This window comes from Halictus rubicundus, chromosome 5 (genome assembly GCF_050948215.1).
Source record: "Halictus rubicundus isolate RS-2024b chromosome 5, iyHalRubi1_principal, whole genome shotgun sequence".
NCBI lineage: Eukaryota > Metazoa > Arthropoda > Insecta > Hymenoptera > Halictidae > Halictus > Halictus rubicundus.
In genome coordinates this window covers 13,988,733-14,006,898 of record NC_135153.1, presented here as the reverse complement: position 1 = coordinate 14,006,898, position 18,166 = coordinate 13,988,733, and the positions used below count along the sequence as shown (strand labels likewise).

The 18,166-nt window shown below is 45.2% G+C and overlaps 1 protein-coding gene across 9 annotated transcripts in view; it reads left to right on the top strand.

Annotated features, from left to right (window-relative positions):
* LOC143354414 (venom dipeptidyl peptidase 4) overlaps positions 1-18,166 on the top strand; it is a 345,338-nt gene that overhangs the window by 320,785 nt on the left and 6,387 nt on the right. For all 9 annotated transcript variants that reach the window (XM_076788472.1, XM_076788469.1, XM_076788477.1 and 6 more), the window contains one exon: positions 13,187-13,347. In XM_076788472.1, coding sequence (XP_076644587.1) covers positions 13,187-13,347 — 161 coding nt within the window. The remainder of the gene's footprint in view (positions 1-13,186; positions 13,348-18,166) is intronic.

Sequence of the window (18,166 nt, the reverse complement as noted above, 5' to 3'; positions counted from 1 at the left end):
AAAATTGACCGAGATTTCGATTCACAATATGGCCGACAGCCACGGAGCCACCGACTTCGAAATGGAGCCTAACCTCCTTTTCAACGTTGGCACAAATTATTCTATCGCTACAGCAAGCTAATTTCGAAAACTGCAACATTTGTTTGACGTAAATTACTAGGAACACAGATTTGCAATCGATACAGTGAGCAAAGGTTGTTGTCCAATATGGTCGACAGCTGGTACGCGACTAACCTCGATATAGCTCAATCTATAGTGCCCTCACAGGTACTCTCCACACGATTCTCTACTTTTTCCAACTTCTATACCATTTAGTCGATCCATATATCAATCTGACGTCAACACCCGCAACATTCTATTACCACAAACGATAAGAAAACGAACAAATGTGTGTAGATAGGTCAGACGGAGTCGAACAGTCAACTGGATGTGGTGGGGGTAGCTCAGTAGAAGGGGAATCGTGACCGTGTGGGCCACCAGTTCCCCAGGCCTAGACTACACTATAGCTTCGTGAGACCACCGAGGTTCTGCCTATAGCACTTCCCACGGCATTTATCCCTCGACTCACCCGATCTGGTAACGCTGGTTTCGAGGCACCGTGAAAGGTTCTCCCGCGGCGAAAGCAGCAGTTGCCGAGTCGCGGCACGGACCGCGTTTCTTGAAATTCCCCGGGCAACTTTACGGTAAATCTAATTATAGGGAGAGCCTTTACTTTCCCCGACGACCTCCCGGACACCCCCGTGCTCGCCCCTTCCGAGGCCAGGATGGCTGACTTATCGGACGAACGACGCGGTAATCCACTAATACGGCTAACAAACTCGCCACGTCCGACCCCCTGTATCCGTCGACGGACGAATACACGACCCCTTAAATGAACTTCTTTTCTACCAACCAACCAATCCCCCCCCCCCTCCAACGCCCCCTTCAAGCCGCCAGTCTCTTCTCGGTTATCGGCTAAGAAGCCGGGTCAGAATTACGTTCGCGTCTCCCTGAATTTATAGACTGTACCCTGGACAGGTTCTGGCGTCCCTCAGCCCTCCCGCCTCTCCCCTTCTTCCTTTTCTCCCGGCACCCTGTCCAAGGGTCCCGTACCGTCGCCTCGTATTTTCCTCCGGTGTCACCCTGGAGACGCCCTGGAACGGGTTAAGTAATCGACGGGAAGCTTAGCGACGAGGATTCTTCGTCCTACCCGGGCAAACGAGGCGCCGCTGGAGGAGGGCTGGAGGGGAGGCAATTCGTTTGGAACTTCCTTTTCCTCCGCGAAGTTTTATATTTTCGAACCGGAGGTTCGTTACCCGGGGACGCCCGATGTTTATGAAAGCTCGCGGATCGTGGTAGAGCAACGTCTGTCCGAACCTGTCGGATTAATTGCGTTCGTATAAACGAACCGATGGTGGAGATTCCACTGTAGTCGTAAACCACTAGTTGTTACTAAACGTTACTGCTTATGGGAAGCAAATTATTGTAGATTATTTGCATATACAGTTTGATATAGTTTGCAAGGCTAGCGAAGTCCTCGCCCTCCCTCTCTCTCTCTCTCTTTCGAAGTAAGACCCAAAGTGTTAAGTGGGGGCACGTGGGCGTGGCCGATGTATCATGTTAGTGAGGGAGCCTAAGTCACTCGTCAATCTTCGATTACAGTGAATTCTCGATATATGTCAACAACACGGGTGTTGCCAGCGTCGTGTTTACACTCCTCGGCGTTCGAGGCCTCTCGAGCTTCGTGGCAGCTCACAAGGTATACCCCTCGGTAGTGGGGATAGTTCCGCGACGCTTATCATCCAGGCCTTGGCGACATATATAGAGAAATCACTGTGCTGTAGCTCCGTGACGCCACTCAGGGTCTGACTGCAACATTTCCCGCACTGTTTCTCCCAGAGATCTCCCGATCCGGTAACGCTGCTTCACAGGCGAAAACCTTCACAGACGAAAACCTTCACAGGCGAAAACCTTCACAGGCCGGCAAGCTGAGCGACTGGCTCTTTGTTCCCTCGGCTGACGGGGGCGGAATAAAGCGGGACAGGCTGCGGGAAAAATGGGCGCCGGCGAAAACCGGGACATTTGAATTTCGAGGCTCGGGAATGTGGGAAACCGGGACGGGAGATGTATGCACACGGACCCGGTCAAAGAGAAAGGGAGACGCGGAAAGGGAAAGAGACAGGAATACACGGAAAGAGAAACGGAGAGAGGATGATGGAAAAAGAAGGACCTAACCTGTCGTTTCTGCGTCGTTAATTTTGCACGCGTCGCGGTTCCGTTCCGCCCGGCGGAAAAGCTTGGTCTTCTTCTTTCTTTTTTTTTTTTTTTTTTTTTGGTGCTTCTTGAGCGGATATCGTTGTCTATAGGAATGAACGAAGAGGTATCGGGAAGTTTAATTGGAAGGCGTGTCCGTAGGGGGTTCGCGAAGATGGATTAGGGTATCGTGATTGACTACCGGTCGTTCGGGGAATATTGTTTCCGAAGTTATTGACAAATGCGCAAGTTGACGTGTTCTCTTGGTAGGATAGAAGTTTGTTCTTTGTGTGGGGAAGGATTTTAGGGATCTCGCGGAGATGTTGCTGAGCGAGCCCTGATCCCTTCAGGATCGTTTATTAGAAAATTCCAGACACGATTGGCAACTTTCTCAAATCTTCTAGTGTTCGTTTAAAGTCTTCTCGTTCGATTAACATCTGGATCGATGATAATTACACTCCGGATTTTATGAATTTATGACAGAACTGAGTACGCGTAAGTTAAAGCTGTGGGCACATTAAAAAGATTTAAGGACATCAGGCTATTAGTTTCAGCTTAACGAGACGATTAAAAAAAGAAAGAAATTTTTATTTGGCTCCTGTGTCAAACATTTTTCAGTTTGCATAAAGATCCGCAGCCTAATGATGTGTTTTGACAATCTTCATAAAGCCAGTCATTTGCAGAGATTGTTGCTATATCAATTTTGTTCGTCTTGCGTCCCTCTCACAGTTCGTGGCTGAAGATCAAGTTACCGTTTCACTCAATTAGAAGTTGAATGTCCCAGAAATTGTAAATCTAATATTTCCCAGCTTTTACTATAACAACGCCGATGAATCTCGAACCAATCTCCGAAATTGCACTAACCGTAGCCCGTTTTAGTATTACACCTCTCAATTAGGAAGTTCGAAACACGGTTTGAAATATGGTTTGCGATCCAGCGCGGGCGTTCGCTTGAAGTCTTCCCTGGGAATACAGCTCGGCAGGCTAGTCGCTTCTGTTTGAACGGCTGAAATACTGCGGCATCGTTTTCCCGTCATGGAAATGCTCGGCTCAGAAAACACGAAAAACTACGCCGGGGACGAAATCCGGCAAACACCGGCAGCGTGCCGGGAACTCTGACCTCAAGTTTCGCTTGGGAAATTGTGTTACGAGTTCCGACGATTGGTTCCCGTCGCACCGACGACGCGGGCGACGCGTGTCCTATCATACTTTTCAACGGGCCCGCTAAACTTGCAAATCGCGTGCCAAGATCCGAGGAGGAAGAAAAGAAAACGAAAAAATAAACCCGACGAGATGTCCTCCGAAATCGAGACCGCGAGAACGGTGGAAAATCGCGAGACAGATGCGCAAAAGAAAAATGGTTGAACCCAACGAAATTTCCTCGGAACGTATTAAATTATTCAGAATCAACGACGAAACGAAGGGAGCGGAGGTGTCAATCGTTGGGTACGCGTGTCGCGCAGCGCCACGTGAAAATAAGATTCAATAGTTGAAAACAAGCCAGCGATCCGCAAGTGTACCAACACTTCCGAAATACGGAAATGCCGCATTCAGATTCTAACTTCCGCAGCTAAACGACGCATCAGAAACTTCCTCTTGTACACGCGCGCACACTCGAACGCGGCTTGTCGGTGCACGAGCCGAGTTCCACCTTGTCGGCAAGAAACTTCGGACTTATCCGTTGAAATTGAACCCCGGTCCTACGGGGAACCCTTTGACGACGATCGATTCATTTTTCTGCGCGATCCTGTTTATTCGACGCGATCAAGAACGATCGTCCTGATATTTGTCTTTGACTTACGCCGCTGGTCGAGGAAGACTCGAACACGTTTTATGGCGCAGTCATCGATCAGTTCACTGTCGACCTAAAATTCACTCGACATTTTGCTTTGGAGAAACTGTGAAACGACGTTCTCATTTCTGAGGCTTTTGAAAGCGATATCCTTTTAGGGAAAATGTCCTGGAAAACGTGGATCCTAAACATTTTTATCGATCCCGGTTTAGAAAATGCTAGTGTACGCCATAGTTGAAACCCACGAGACAGAAGAAGACCTCGGATGGAAGATCTGGTTGTCCACCACGAGTCATTAAAAGGGTACTTTCTTCTAAAATTGTAGAATTCCGAAATCTGCAGTCTGTTGTTGAAGCGTACTTTGAATAATCAAGAATGAGGTGAATATATATGAATATGATGAAATATATAAATATATAAATTAAATATATGAAAATATGAATAAAGTATGTACTCATCGTGTGGAAACAGTGAAATGCAAACATTTCGCGGTCTAAGTGCCGATCGACGTCCACTCTCAATTTATTATTATATTGCGAGTAGCAACTTCCTGGACAGTGCCGTACCTTTCTATAGTAAACAATCGGTTCCTCATCCGGGCTCCCGGCAACACCTCGGGCTCTAATTACGTATTCTCAGCCAAACAAGCTTCGGGATCTTCTCGACCGTGAGGAGTCTCAAATTCCAAATTTGCTGAGCCAATAGCACGCAACGGGTCCAAACAAAGCGTGCAAACTCGAAGGAATTGCAACTGAGGAGACCCACCAAGCAACAACCACGATGTTTAATCCACCAAAATTCACGCACAATCGTTTTCGAACGATGTAGAACGTTCGATGTCTTCCTGTTCGTGTCGTCACATGTATCTCTTGGAGACAAGGATATTTATTGCATTCGGGCACAATATTAACTCGAAAGCCAAACATTTCTTCCGAGAGCATTTCCAGTTGATATGATTTTGTCAGTTTATGCACACGAAACTGGTGCAATTAACTCATGGAATACTGAAATGTTTAGTATTAACCCTTTATTTACTGAATTTCTTAAAAGTTTTTAAAATTTGTGCTAACTTTTTAAATGCTTAATTTAGGTGCAAGTAAACACCCTATAGCACGATTTTCATTATAATTCATCACCGAGGTCACTAATGATATGGAAAATAATTTTGGCCTTCAAAGTCCCAACCATGAGATAGTATATTATTTTAGAAAATGGTCTCGTAAAGTCCATAACATATCAAATTTTACAGGATATATAATTAATAATACTAACTAAAAATTACAACTTACCAAAATGCCAAACAAATAAATATTTTCAATCTTCTAGAATCCATCCTAGCATCCATCTTGGCCTTGCACCATCTTATACAATTGTCTCTAGGAAGCTTCCAAAGAGAAATAAGCTTGTGCTGTCATCCAGCAATTGATGAACGAACTTCATAGAAGTGGACTTTAAAGTCCCAATAGGTCTGAAAGTGTTTACATTAACGCTTTGATCGCCAAACTAGAAACCCCGAAAATTCCATAAAATCGAAGTAAGTTATTTAATGAAATAAAAATTGAAAAAAATTAAATGTATGATACCGAGTAGTCCTCCAACTTTCTTGCATGTTTTACAGATCCTAATCAAGTTTGGTACAATGAATGTATCAACGTAAAAATTCATTTTAAAACCTGCGCAAACAATTCCGACACCAACATATGGGTGGGGACGGAAATTATTAATTAAAAAGTCACGTGACTGTCCCGGCCCCTCAATAATGTAAAAAATATTTTGCAAACTAATGATATAGCAATTTTTAGTGGCGCCTCAGAGTCCCCACTCCGGGTTTAATCGACGATTCCAACGGACACTGAAAAACCCGAGGAGACCGTAAAAGACTCGAAAGCGGGAGTAGCTGGAATCCCAAAGAGGGATTCTTCTTTATCTCAATACAGTTCGGATCGCCAATCTCCGACGACTTATCGATTCCGCCCGGGGTATCTCGATGCAGGATCGTCGTCGAAACGGCGAGGCGGATGGAAAGACGACGCAGGCCGATGAAGGCGTCGCGTTTCGACCGATAAGTTCTTCCTGCGGGCCTGCATCTGTGTGCAGAAGTGGAAGCCCCTGAATGGCATGCAGGCGTCGGCGTCGCTGCCGGTGCCGGGCCACCTCTGTATCCACGTTGCAATGTTTTGCTGGCGCGTCGCACCGCGTCCGGCCCCTAAAAACCGAGTCGTGAAATTGGAAACCGGCCAAGCGATTGCGGAATCGGCCAGCTCCCTTTAACCTTTGCCCTATTGCGCGCGGTGTTGTCGGCCCTGCGCGTCCCTGTCACCGTTTCTCACCCACTTCTCTATCCCGGTTTCAGAGGAGGAGACCCTGGCCCTCAACCCCCACCCCCGATCCACCCGCACACTGATTTTTCACTCCGATTCTTTTCCGCCTTTTTTCCTCCCCATTTTTCCACCCTCATCCCCCACCCCTTCACCTCTCTCCTCTCTGTCTCTCCCTCCTTTTCGGTCTGGGCTCTGTGTTGTGTCCCTCTTCCTTTCTCTCCGGGCTCTGTCCCTTTATCTCTCATTCTCTCTGGGCTCTCTGTCTCTACTTTCCTCTCTTTCTCTTTTGGGCTCCTCCTTCCCCTGTTCCCTCCGTTTCTGTTTCCCTCTCTTTCTGTCGGGGCTGACTCTTCAGCCCCGTCCTCCTCGGCGCCGCGCTTCCTCTCGTTCGGCATTTCTATTCGCTATCAATCTACCGATCCACCGACGGGAATGATGTCCCCCTGAGTGGCACCGATGGCCCTCCGAGGATCCTTTCGGATTCATAAACGGGAGAGAGAGGGCTGCCTTCCGTTTGATATTTCGAGAACCCGAGTCGAGTGGCTTGATTGAGTCGCTCAAAGCGACCGATCGCCTACGCGCACCCCTGGTAATTCAGTTACCACAGAATCGCGTGCAACCTGCTGCAATACGCTGCTACCACGAGTACCCACTGCGCCATTGTTCTTACGATTATTAGCGTGTAGAGTTGGTGCCATTTTAGCAAGAATTTCCTGCTAAAATACAAGCAATCGGACACGAACCTTTGCACCGACTTAACGGTACGAAACAACCAACGTGAATTTTCGAAACTGTTCGAAACCGGATGCGTACGACCGCTTTATAGTTTAAACGTAAATTGTGCAGAATTTCGTCTACGTAAAACAGTGTGCAAAGGGTTAATTTTGCGTAGCGATGTAATTAACGGTCGCGTTTCGGGGGCGGACAGGGCCGAGCGAATTGAAATCGGTGCCACTCGAAAATAATCGAACCGTCGTTTTCGTTGATGAACGACGTCCTCTCGATATCTCGCGGCTTGTTCGAGGCTGGGGAAAAAATTTCGCTCTGTCCCCGGGGCCTGTGCTACCTCGTTTCGTCGAACAGAGGGCCAATCGTAGAGACAGACAGAGAGGGAAATCCGAGGTGGTTCTTTTTCTTGCTAGGAAACTGCGAGAAAAAAAATTCCTTTCCCTCCCCGTTTTATTCGGGGCGCAATTGCATTTTTCTTCCCCCTCGGGGGTCGGCTTTATTAGAAATAATTGAGTCCGGCAGGCCTTCGCCTCCGCCGTTGGTCGACTGTTTTCGGCGCCGCTTTGTAGCTCTCTGTTTAATTAACTTCGACGCCGGCGTTGTCGGCGACGGGGACCGGTTCGGATCAAAGGGAAGGCGGCCGTGATATCACGGCTGCCGACGAATTTGTATCGCCGGCAACACGGTCGGATAATAAACAGCTCGAGCACTGGATTACACCTCGCTTTCCCACGCGACTCTTTCCACCTTCTGCGGTCGCTTAGAAACTCTTCGGCTCCCTGTTGGTCAAATCCAGTGATGTCGTGTACAAGCGTCATTCAATGTCCACAGTTTTCCACTTGAGGGCCCGGGACAGTCACGTGACTTTTTAATTAATAATTTCCATTCACAGCCTTCAGACACGGACTTAAGATCCGTCTTGGTCTTGATCCGACGGGTCTTAAGTCTGTGACTAAACTGATCACATTCTTTCTGACGCCAGAAACGTGCTTCAAGTTTTTCGCTTCATTTCGCAGAGAAATCAAGACAAAATATAGCTCGATTTGTAGCTGGAGATATTTTCCAGTGCGCGCTGCTCTCGATTTCATCCAGAAAACTCATCCAATGGCATAAAAATGCTTGGACTCCACGGCATGCACATCGTCAATTTTTGGCCTACTTCTAACGCTTATATTACCAAATATCTGCATAATCTCCGCAGGCTCTGACCAGCGCGCACTAGATTGAACCTTCCTCTTTCATATGAACCCTTTACCAGCGACAAAATATTCTTATATAAGGACGAAAACTTGAGGCACGTGAAACCATTTGTTGACGGTAATGTAGTCACTCTACCTTATCGCGAATCTACGAAGGGCCTTAATTTGAGCATCCCTTCATCTTCCGAGGACCAGCGATATCACCATTGACCATTATTCGACCTCTGATTCTATTCTTCGGTGCATCGTACTCAAACTTCGTTATCTCTTCTCGTAACTCTAACCATACTAGCCCTTGACAATGTCAAACTTCAAGTACAGTGGTTTCTCGATACATGTCCACAACACCGGTCTAACCAGGGACATGTATCGGCCAGGAGATACTATTCTTTGATTCACGCCGAAGGAACAGCGAAGCTCGAGTGATCTCGGTCGCCGAGGAGTGTAAACGTACGTGTCTACACGATGCATGTCCAAAACACGGGTCTGACAAGGACAATTATCGGCTAGAAGATTGTACTATTCATTGATACACTCCCGAACTGAGAAAGGACAGCGAGTGGCCTCGGTCGCCGAGGAGTGTAACGTAATAAATCGACGGATTCCCCTCCACGATAATATGATCGATCGATAAGTGATTAGCTTGTGCATAGTACTTATTACATCGTGTGCCATCCGTGGTACACGTGACCTGAATGGAAAGCTTAACGTGTGCCGTGGTTGTAACACATGGCACGGAACGTGTCAAGTTGTATGTTGTATTAGGTATACCTTTAACACGTTATCACACGATCTTGTTTTCTAAGTCAGTCTCGGCAGCACGTTCTTCGAAAAAAATATCTATTTGGTGCAACACGTAATCAGATAGCGAGACCATTAGTTTCTTAGAAAAAGGTGTCTGACTATACATTTATTTCAATGTATTTTGCACCTTCATGTTTTGTAGATTTTATGCATTTATGACAAAAGTGAGTAGATCGAACACAGAACGCTGAGAACATGTAAAGAACTATAAAATATTGTATGATTTCCAACTCGCTAAAATTATACCGTCCGACGGCGGAGTCTGGGTCTATTTTGACCCAGGGTATCAAAATCGTCATTTAATTAGTTTCTCGCGAGTTGATGAACTGTTACTGCATTAGGAAGTATAGGTGGAAGACGTGTCTGCTAGAAGTGCCTTTAAAAATATGTTTTAAAAAATTGAACAATTGCAGCATGCTAAACGTCATCAAATATATTATTACATAAGTGTGGCCCGTCGTTCTAGGGTGTTCATACTTGACTGGTTCGTACCAGTGTCCACCCCTGCGATGAAATAACCGATTGCGAAAGATAAATTCGGTTTTTTTCCCTGCGGCGAGGTTCAGGATCCATTTAGAGGGGGCGCGAGATGACCCTACAGGGATGAGTATAACAGTGTCACCGAAGCATGATAGATTTAACCTGCTTCCTGGCCGCGATGCTCTCTCGTTCCGCCCCGAAAATCGCCAACAGAATTTCTCTCGTTTTTTCCCCCCCACCCCTCTTCGTGTTCGTTTTGAAACGCGTCGAAACGTTCGGTGGAACAACAAAACGGGAGAGAAAGAATAAAAAAAGGCAAAATATCAGCTGCACAACCAGAGATGGGGGAGGAGGGGGCGGTGGTAGCGCAGAGTGTTTACCCGGTGCAAAGTGTGGAGTAAAACGTGACAGGATGGAGGGCCCGGGGAAAAAAATGTGAACAATACGGGGTAGCGAAAAGAGTGTAGAATAAGAAGTCAAACGAAGTGGAGAGCAGAGGAAAAAACCGGCCCGGCTAATGAGCCCAGGGTGGCGGGGAAGGGGGAGGAGTAGCGAGAAAGAACGTAGTAAACCGCGACAAAGTGAGTATGAAAAATGAAAACGAGACGGAGGACGATGGGCGGCTGAGTGGGCCGCGTTACAAGAAACCGTCTTAGCGAATGAGGGATTGGAGGGCTTCTCCAACGGAAGGACAGAGTATCGTAAACAGTGGCTAATCCTTCAGAAGGGTCCAGGATCGAATGAGGTCCAGAAACTGCTCTGGGTCCTCCAGATCCGCCCTGGATCCTCATATCTCCTTATTCGTCTCGACGAACTCAACCCTATTGAACGTATTGGCAAAGAAAATGATTTCGCTCCAGTTTTGTTGCAATAGAAAATGTTTATTTTCCGAAAAATATCCCCTGTATACCTGCAATCTATACCTGAAAAAATAAATTTGCCATCTCAATACCAATTAAAAATACTAGGACGCTTCACTTAGACTAGTGTTAAACTCGCGTACAGAACAAAATTACCACTTTCAATATTTTTGACCAATAGCACAGTAGTTAACATATTAAGTTCCCCCCGAGAAGGTCGAAAACCGAAAAAAGCACGCGTACAATGAATCATCAAGAAACATTTCGAGCAACCCGCAGAAAACAGTGCGGCATAGTGTGATATAATTTTCCTGGTCCGGCGGTTCGCCTCGCAGCGACACAATGAAGCAGTCGATCGAAATCTCCGGGGTCGATCGACATGCACAACTGAGCCGTTAAGAGCTGCAATCGAAGACAATGCACCGGGGAATCAGGCAGCGGGGAGAGGATGAGAGTGAGAGGGGAGGGGAGGGGTCGAGCACATCTCGGACGGGAAAAATGAAATTCTATCTGAAAATCGATAGTGGCAAACAGCCCGCTGCCGGAGAAGTAGAATTCAAGGGGAGGGCACCGGCCGATTTACGAGCTAAATAAATTTCGCGAAAAAAGAAGCCTGGCCTGGTTGAATGGCTGGTGGTGGGGGGTATTTCCTATAAGGAGACCGTTACTATTTCTATGGGCAACCGCGTGCGGCCAGCGCCTCTGTTCCCCGTGGTACCATTATTATTGAACACGCGAGATACGGGAGACAATAGCCCCGGAAAGATTGGAACGAAAGGAGCCCGGGAACCTCTCTTACCCCGTTCCGATCGGAAATCACGTATCGTCTCGAGTGGAAGAAATCGAATGCACCGTGGAACAGTGCTCGGGAAAGTTTCCCGCTGATGGGACCGCCCATTGTCGGCCTTTTGAGCCGGAATTGACCGTACACCGGCCGCATTCCCGAGTCCGACCACGTCCCCTAAACGCCGACACTTATCGCGATTTTACGCGGGGTTAGGCCCGAACGATCGATCGCTTTCATCCACTTTTCTGCCCCTAATGAAACACCCTCCGCCTATTTGTTGCCATTTCTGCCGAGATCGCAAGGAACATTTTTTAACAGTTCGCGTGGGGTCACTTGTGACACAGATGGCTTTCGACGTGTTGCGGATGAAGGTACCTATCATCAGGCTTTACATTGTTCTTGAGTGGGCTGAGAGTTTATGGGTGCCATAAAGTTGTCCGCCAGACCGTAAACTGGTCGGCTAATCAAGTTCATTCTGGCACTAAGCGGTGTCGAGTGGACAACTCGAAAAGAAGACGAGAGGATTCAGATTTTTTTGTTGCGAGAGAAACAAATGGTGATAGTGAACCGTGAAATGAACAATTTTCCTACCCATCGTTATTCAGTGGAGAAAAAGGAAATCCGTTTCGCAATTCCGATGTGAAATATTTCGCGTTGCGGTTTTCCGTGGCGATTCGACGGCGACGTAAAGATTGTCCGACTGTTTTACAAGTTCCCCGGGGCCAAGGGACACATCTCTCTCTCTCGCCACCAGCCGTATATTCGGTAGTATAATTCAGTGAACCGGCACAGCATGTTCCGGTGAAATCCGTCTTCATCGTACCACCGTGTGCCGGAACGTAAGAAACTCGGACCCGAATGCATTATGCATCCGGCGGACGAGCACTTAGGACGGCGGACGACATTTATTTTAGTGGCCGATCCTTTAAGAACGATTTTTATGATCTGACCCGCGAGAGGATCACGGGACAGCGTGGCCTTTCGAATTTAAGATTACACCCCTGTAACCTTTCCGACCATCCTGATCCTCGCGTCCTCGGCTTAATAGCCGGTTAGACATTTCTCCCGATTTTTTTACTCCTCTCTTCCTCCCCTCTCTCTCTCTCTCTCTCTCTCTCTCTATCTCTTTGCTCTCCTTCTTTTTTTCCACCCTCGCATTTTCTATATCGACCAGAGAGTTCTCCCCGCGATCGTGTTCCGACGACGTTGCGGCCATATAAATGCGGCATTCTGTGAAAACAAGCTCGTGAGCCGGGGCGAGGGGGAGGGGGAGGGATGTACCGTGACTGTCTTTCAAACACTTGATATTATGTGAACGGAGATACAATGGATACGCGTGCTGCATTGAATAGAAACTTTTCCGTTGTTTTCCGGACAAGAATCCCGTGGACAAGCTTCCTGCGCGCAGCGAAAACTTCGCGGCAACGTTTATTGTTCATTACCATTGTTGTCACGTACTTGTCGGGGACCCGACCTCCCGTCCGGTAAATAGATCGCCCGCTTTTAATCATATTTTTGATACGGAGAGATAAGTTCTTTAATTTTGCACACCGCTGAAATCTTTTCTTTAAGTGTCGCTCTGACATTTCAGAGAGTTCAGATGTTCAGAGAATTTTTCAAAGCTTTTTAACTCTATTTGTTAACACTGAACCTACCAGTGCCGATCAAATGAACGGTCAACGCATGGGATTGAATAGATTTCATTATTCAGGCACGCATTATACAAAATTGCAGGAAATCGTAGCTTTGTCATTTTGATAACGTGAAGCATTTGAGTCGCTTTTGGTAGGTTTAGCGTTAATAAATAAAAAAAACTCTGGAATTCTGTCAGGAATATTTATCCCGCTAAACGATAGCCCGCGAGCGATAACAGCGGAATATTGAATGCGCGAGCGGATCGCTCCGCGCAGAATCGCGACGAGCCCGGCCATTTCCATTTTGACATGATTTTTATGCGTGAACGATTCCACCACCGGTTGCAGGTATTTACAAGACAGTCTGCCGTACATCGACCGCACCAGGACGGCGATATGGGGCTGGAGTTACGGTGGCTACGCGACAGGCATGACGCTCGCCATGGATTATCGCGGTGTCTTCAAGTGCGGCATGTCCGTGGCACCTGTAACAGATTGGGCTCTTTACGGTACGTCTGCATAAGATAATATTTTCATCCGAGCACCGAGCGGATACCACCACTCCTTTTCTCCTCTGCTCGAGAATATAGCTCCTCCTTTTTCCCTCATGAATATTCCAATCGATGTCGCGAGCAATTTTTCCCGCGAATGATTAACGAAACCGGGAACGAAAAACGCCGTCGACGGTAATCGATGATCCTTAAAAGTACAATACCCGTAGCCGCTTTAATTAATTTTCACGCTGTATTAGGCCACCGCGCCCGGCGAAATTGCCAAAATTCGCTGACTGCCCACGGTCGATTACGTTTTCACGAGATCGAGCTGCTCTCGGCACGAATCCGTGCAAATTTTCTACTTGCAACTCACCTTTTTTTTCAGCGAGAATTGGAATTTTAAAAGAATTATACTCCGCTTCCTTTCGCTTTTATAAATTTTAAATATCGTCGGAAATGAAGCGTTTTATTAATTGTGCGAGCCGTTCGAAAATTTACATCGTGATTTCAATTTAAAGAGTTCTTTGGGCATGAACATTTAATTGTAATAAAAGCAAACGCTTTGGCACGGTTGTTTTATGGCGTGGAGCAGTATAATTAAATTACATTTTCACTGTTAAAATGGAAGTTCGGACAGGTTATGTTTTTTTTCTTCCTTTCTCGAAAAATTGAATATCGTAAATGAAAATTCGAAAATTTGAGCACGATTTCAAAATCAAGATAAGCAAACGAGAGTCGTAAATATGGTAAGGGTGTAGCCGGATGAGGATGTCAAAAGTGCCGCCAAACCAAATTGAATTTGCAATATGCCATTCGATAGCTTGTCCAACGAAAATACTCTGTGCCAATTTTCAACCCCATATGTCGACATGGGGGGTAGTAATGGGGTGACAAAGAAAATCAGGTTTTTCCGTAATTTCTCTTATCCTCTGCAATAGAAAATTCCCCAAAAAATCAGGCATATTTTAGCTACTAGGTGCACATCTATGAATTTTTTCAGAATTTTTAGCTTCGAAACCGAATTTTAAAAAGTAACAAACATTTTAAATGCTAAAAACCGCTTTTTCCATTTTTTGGCATTCGGTTTCGAAGCTAAAAATTCTGAAAAAATTCACAGATGTGCATTTGAATAGTTAAAATATGCCCGATTTTTTCGAAAAACCTGGTTTTCTTTGTCACCCCATTACTACCCTCAATGTCGTTATATAGGATTGAAAATTGGCACAAAGTATTTTCTTTGGATAAGCTATCGAGTGGCCTATTGCAAATTCGATTTGGCTTGGGGTCATTTTGCTTTTCATTAAAATGATGCGGTGGAGATGCAAATTTTCGATCAGCGTTACTCTCCTGCGCATAAAGTGTACCGCGGTCGACTGAGAATCGGGAAACGCCGGAATGCCTGAGATATTCGACTGTCACGGAATAATTGATTTTCGATAACACGCGCCTTTGCCTTTCGCTGGTAAAACACAAACCGGCGATGTGAATGATGGGACAGCAGCCCATGTGTCAGCGTCGAGTCTTTCGCGATGGTCCGAACGGGTTTTTGTTGCTCTTGGCCAGCCGGGACCGAAAAGGTGGAATTGAAACTGTGCCGCGCAATGTTTACGCGAGTTAATGAACAACTGTTTAAAATTAATTATCACGGCCAATTTATGCGCGAGTGTAATATCGCGAATTATAGGGAAATCAGGCGACGCTCATTTCGGGAGATTTGTTCGAGCGTTCGTGTAAATGTGAACTCGTTCAGCCGCATCGAGCCTTTTTTTCGAATAAAAATTTTCACCGTGTCTTATTATATCGACTTTGCACATTTATCTAAAAATTAAATTCATTTTTTTTCACGGCGTGATTCTCCGTGAAAAAATACGTCGGCAATGTGTATGAAACGCTTTTCATACGATCCTTTGTTTTCAGTAAAACGTGTTCAAAAATTGGTAAAGCACGCGTGATATTGTCTGACCATGACCGACCGTATTCCCTTCGTACCGAATATGCGTAGTCGGTTTTATGGTACATTTGTCAACAAAAATTTTTGCATACCATTTTATTCTTTTGCGAGCTCACCATTATTGTTCTATACAACCGTGTTGCGTAGAACAACGTGTGATAGAATTATTGGAAAATAAAAGTAATACGTGGAAAAATACGTCGGAAATATGGTGTACGAATTTGTAAAGGCAAAGTTGTAAAGAGCGTTGTTTTGTGCAAAAATGCGTTTGAAATTTGAAAGGGTGCGCGCTGCGTGTCTGACCCTGAGTGCCTGAATCTACTTAAAATTTTGCCTGTGCACGCGCCCTGAAAATTCAGAGTCAATTTTCTCGAAAACAAAAACCCGTATGAAAAAACTTTATTCGACATTTTCGATTACTCTTTTCATGCAGCATCACCCTGCTCTTCGTCATACCAGTGCCGAAACCACTACACGCAGTATTTCTCGAAATCCAAACGCAAAGCTATCGAGCACTAAGAATAACTGGTACACAATGCCTCATAAAATTGGCAAAATTGAATGCACTCGAATTTTACGTGCTTCACGTCACAAATAACAGACAAATTTACTCAATAATTTTCCACGAAGTAATTTTTATGATATTAAAAAAAGACTATAAAATAGGAGCTCCGAAGTCTGCCATTTAACGACCAGCGGTGGTCTGGTTGTTCAAAGGAAAACGAGTTACACAGTGTCAAAGGGACGTAGTTTAATGGTTTACTAAGGCTGCGCGACACTTATCTCCGCTAATAGAATTTATTCAAAGTCGAAGACAATACAAGGTATCGCTGAGAAGTCAATTCCTTCGCGTGCAACAGCCTCGAACCTTTGAACTACGGAACAAATCAGCGGAACGAGAGACGAGTGAAAGAGAAGATCGGTGAAAGAGGGGAATAGAGAGAGATAGAGAGAGAGAGAGAGAGAGAGAGAAAAAAGAAAAATTCGAAGACGAGGAATGTGTACGCGCCATTGCTTCGACTCTGGTTCGATCGATTCAATTATTGTCGGAATGTTGTAGCAGTTGGCTGCGCTCGGGCTCCGAGATATCAGATTTATCAGGCCGATAAGGAGTCATCGGTCGAAATCGAGTCTCGGGCATTCAGACGTTCCGCCGTCGTCGACGATGCACATTTTTAACGCTGCTACGTTTTTCCCTCCTTCGAGGAACTCTCGAAGACTCGTTCCCCCTCATCGATCGCCGATTCCTCGTTTTTCCTCCGGCTGCAACATTGTTTCGACGCCGATCGAGGTCGTCGAACCCGCTTATTTATAATTCCGCGATTTTTTTATAGAAATATCGACTAGCCTTCGAGCCGTTAATTATTTATTCGGTAGTTCGTCGGGGAAAAACTCGCATGAATATTAAAGGAAACTGGCACGAGAGTCGTAGGCGGTGCAGAAAATAAATTAATTCGTTACTGTGTAGCGTTATTAGTGTTTAAATACATATTCGAGACGAGCTTCGAACATGCGAGAACTTAATTAACCCCTTTTGAAATTTTCGAAAAATTATGAATAATTTCTCAATTCGAAGAATTAAACTCGTGGAAAAGCAGATCGGAAGCAAGAAAATTAAATTAAATAATTTAATTGTATCAAATTTTGGGAGCTAGATGCACGAGCCTAACGCCAACAATATGGCGACATGCGTCCTCAAAGGATCAATATATATTTAGTATTAATTTTTCATCAATTGGTAAATGAAAATCAAGTTTCTCTTGCAGCTCGAGATACCGAAAGTTTATACAGTAAAATAATCAGAATAAATAAAAATAAAGCAACGAGGATCTTAAGAGTTCATTCAAAGGTTAACCTAACCTCAAGGTCGCAGATGAGGAAGCAATCTCAAAAAATACCTGTTGTAGATGGTAATTAGAACATTTATTATTAACAGTCTTGAGAAATTAGTACAACATATTTTCCAAAGACGTTCGCGGCGATACACGCACAAAAGTGTATTAATTATGCTAATTACGCGCGGAGAGTGTGGGCAACGAAGTTCGTCGATATATTAAGCCATCTGTTTCGTGCCTGGTTCGTTCGAATACATTATGTAAATATTATAAACGAGCGTATGCAAAATACAGTAAATGAGTAGCCTTACAAGAAGCTGGGGTTCACGGTTGCAAATCGAGAAAGAAAACGCAATGACGATCATTAAACTGGCGAGATCTTTATGAAAAATAAAAATTCTCCACGTAATTGCAAGGTACTTCTTTGATAACTTCTAAAAGCTGAAACCAATACATTAATACTCTTAAATTCTCTCAGCTATGTACTCCTTCGAATTGTCTGTACCTATTTTTGCCATAAACGGATAAAGTCCGCCGAGTAACGATGATGATCAGCAGATTTGAAGCATTTCGAACAGAACAGTTTCATTGCAATTTGCGAAAGTATACCTATCAAAGTCTATAAAAAAAAAGAAAAAGGAAAAAGGTCCATAATCCGATTTTGAAAATGAATTCACTTTTCCGCTTCGCGTGCAGCCTTATAAATCTTGCCAGCCCGACAAGATGGTTCTCCCATGTTCTTCCCCGTGAAATACACCATGGAAACTGTAATTTACAGAAGCAGTCGCAGTTTAATTATCCGAGGGGGACAGTAACTGTTGCGCGGAAAAATTGCAAACGCAAACGCTCCACGAATAAACGTAGTCGAAGCGGCCATTAATCTTGCCCGCGAAGTATAAACTCGATATTAAATGTTTATTAAATGCTCGAAGCTGGTGGATCCCTTAGTAATCGCCGTCGCACACCGCACCTTCCGCGTCCGGCGACCGGTGACGTCAACGGCGAAAAATTATTCGATCGTTCCCGAGGTTTACCTTCGAAATTTTTA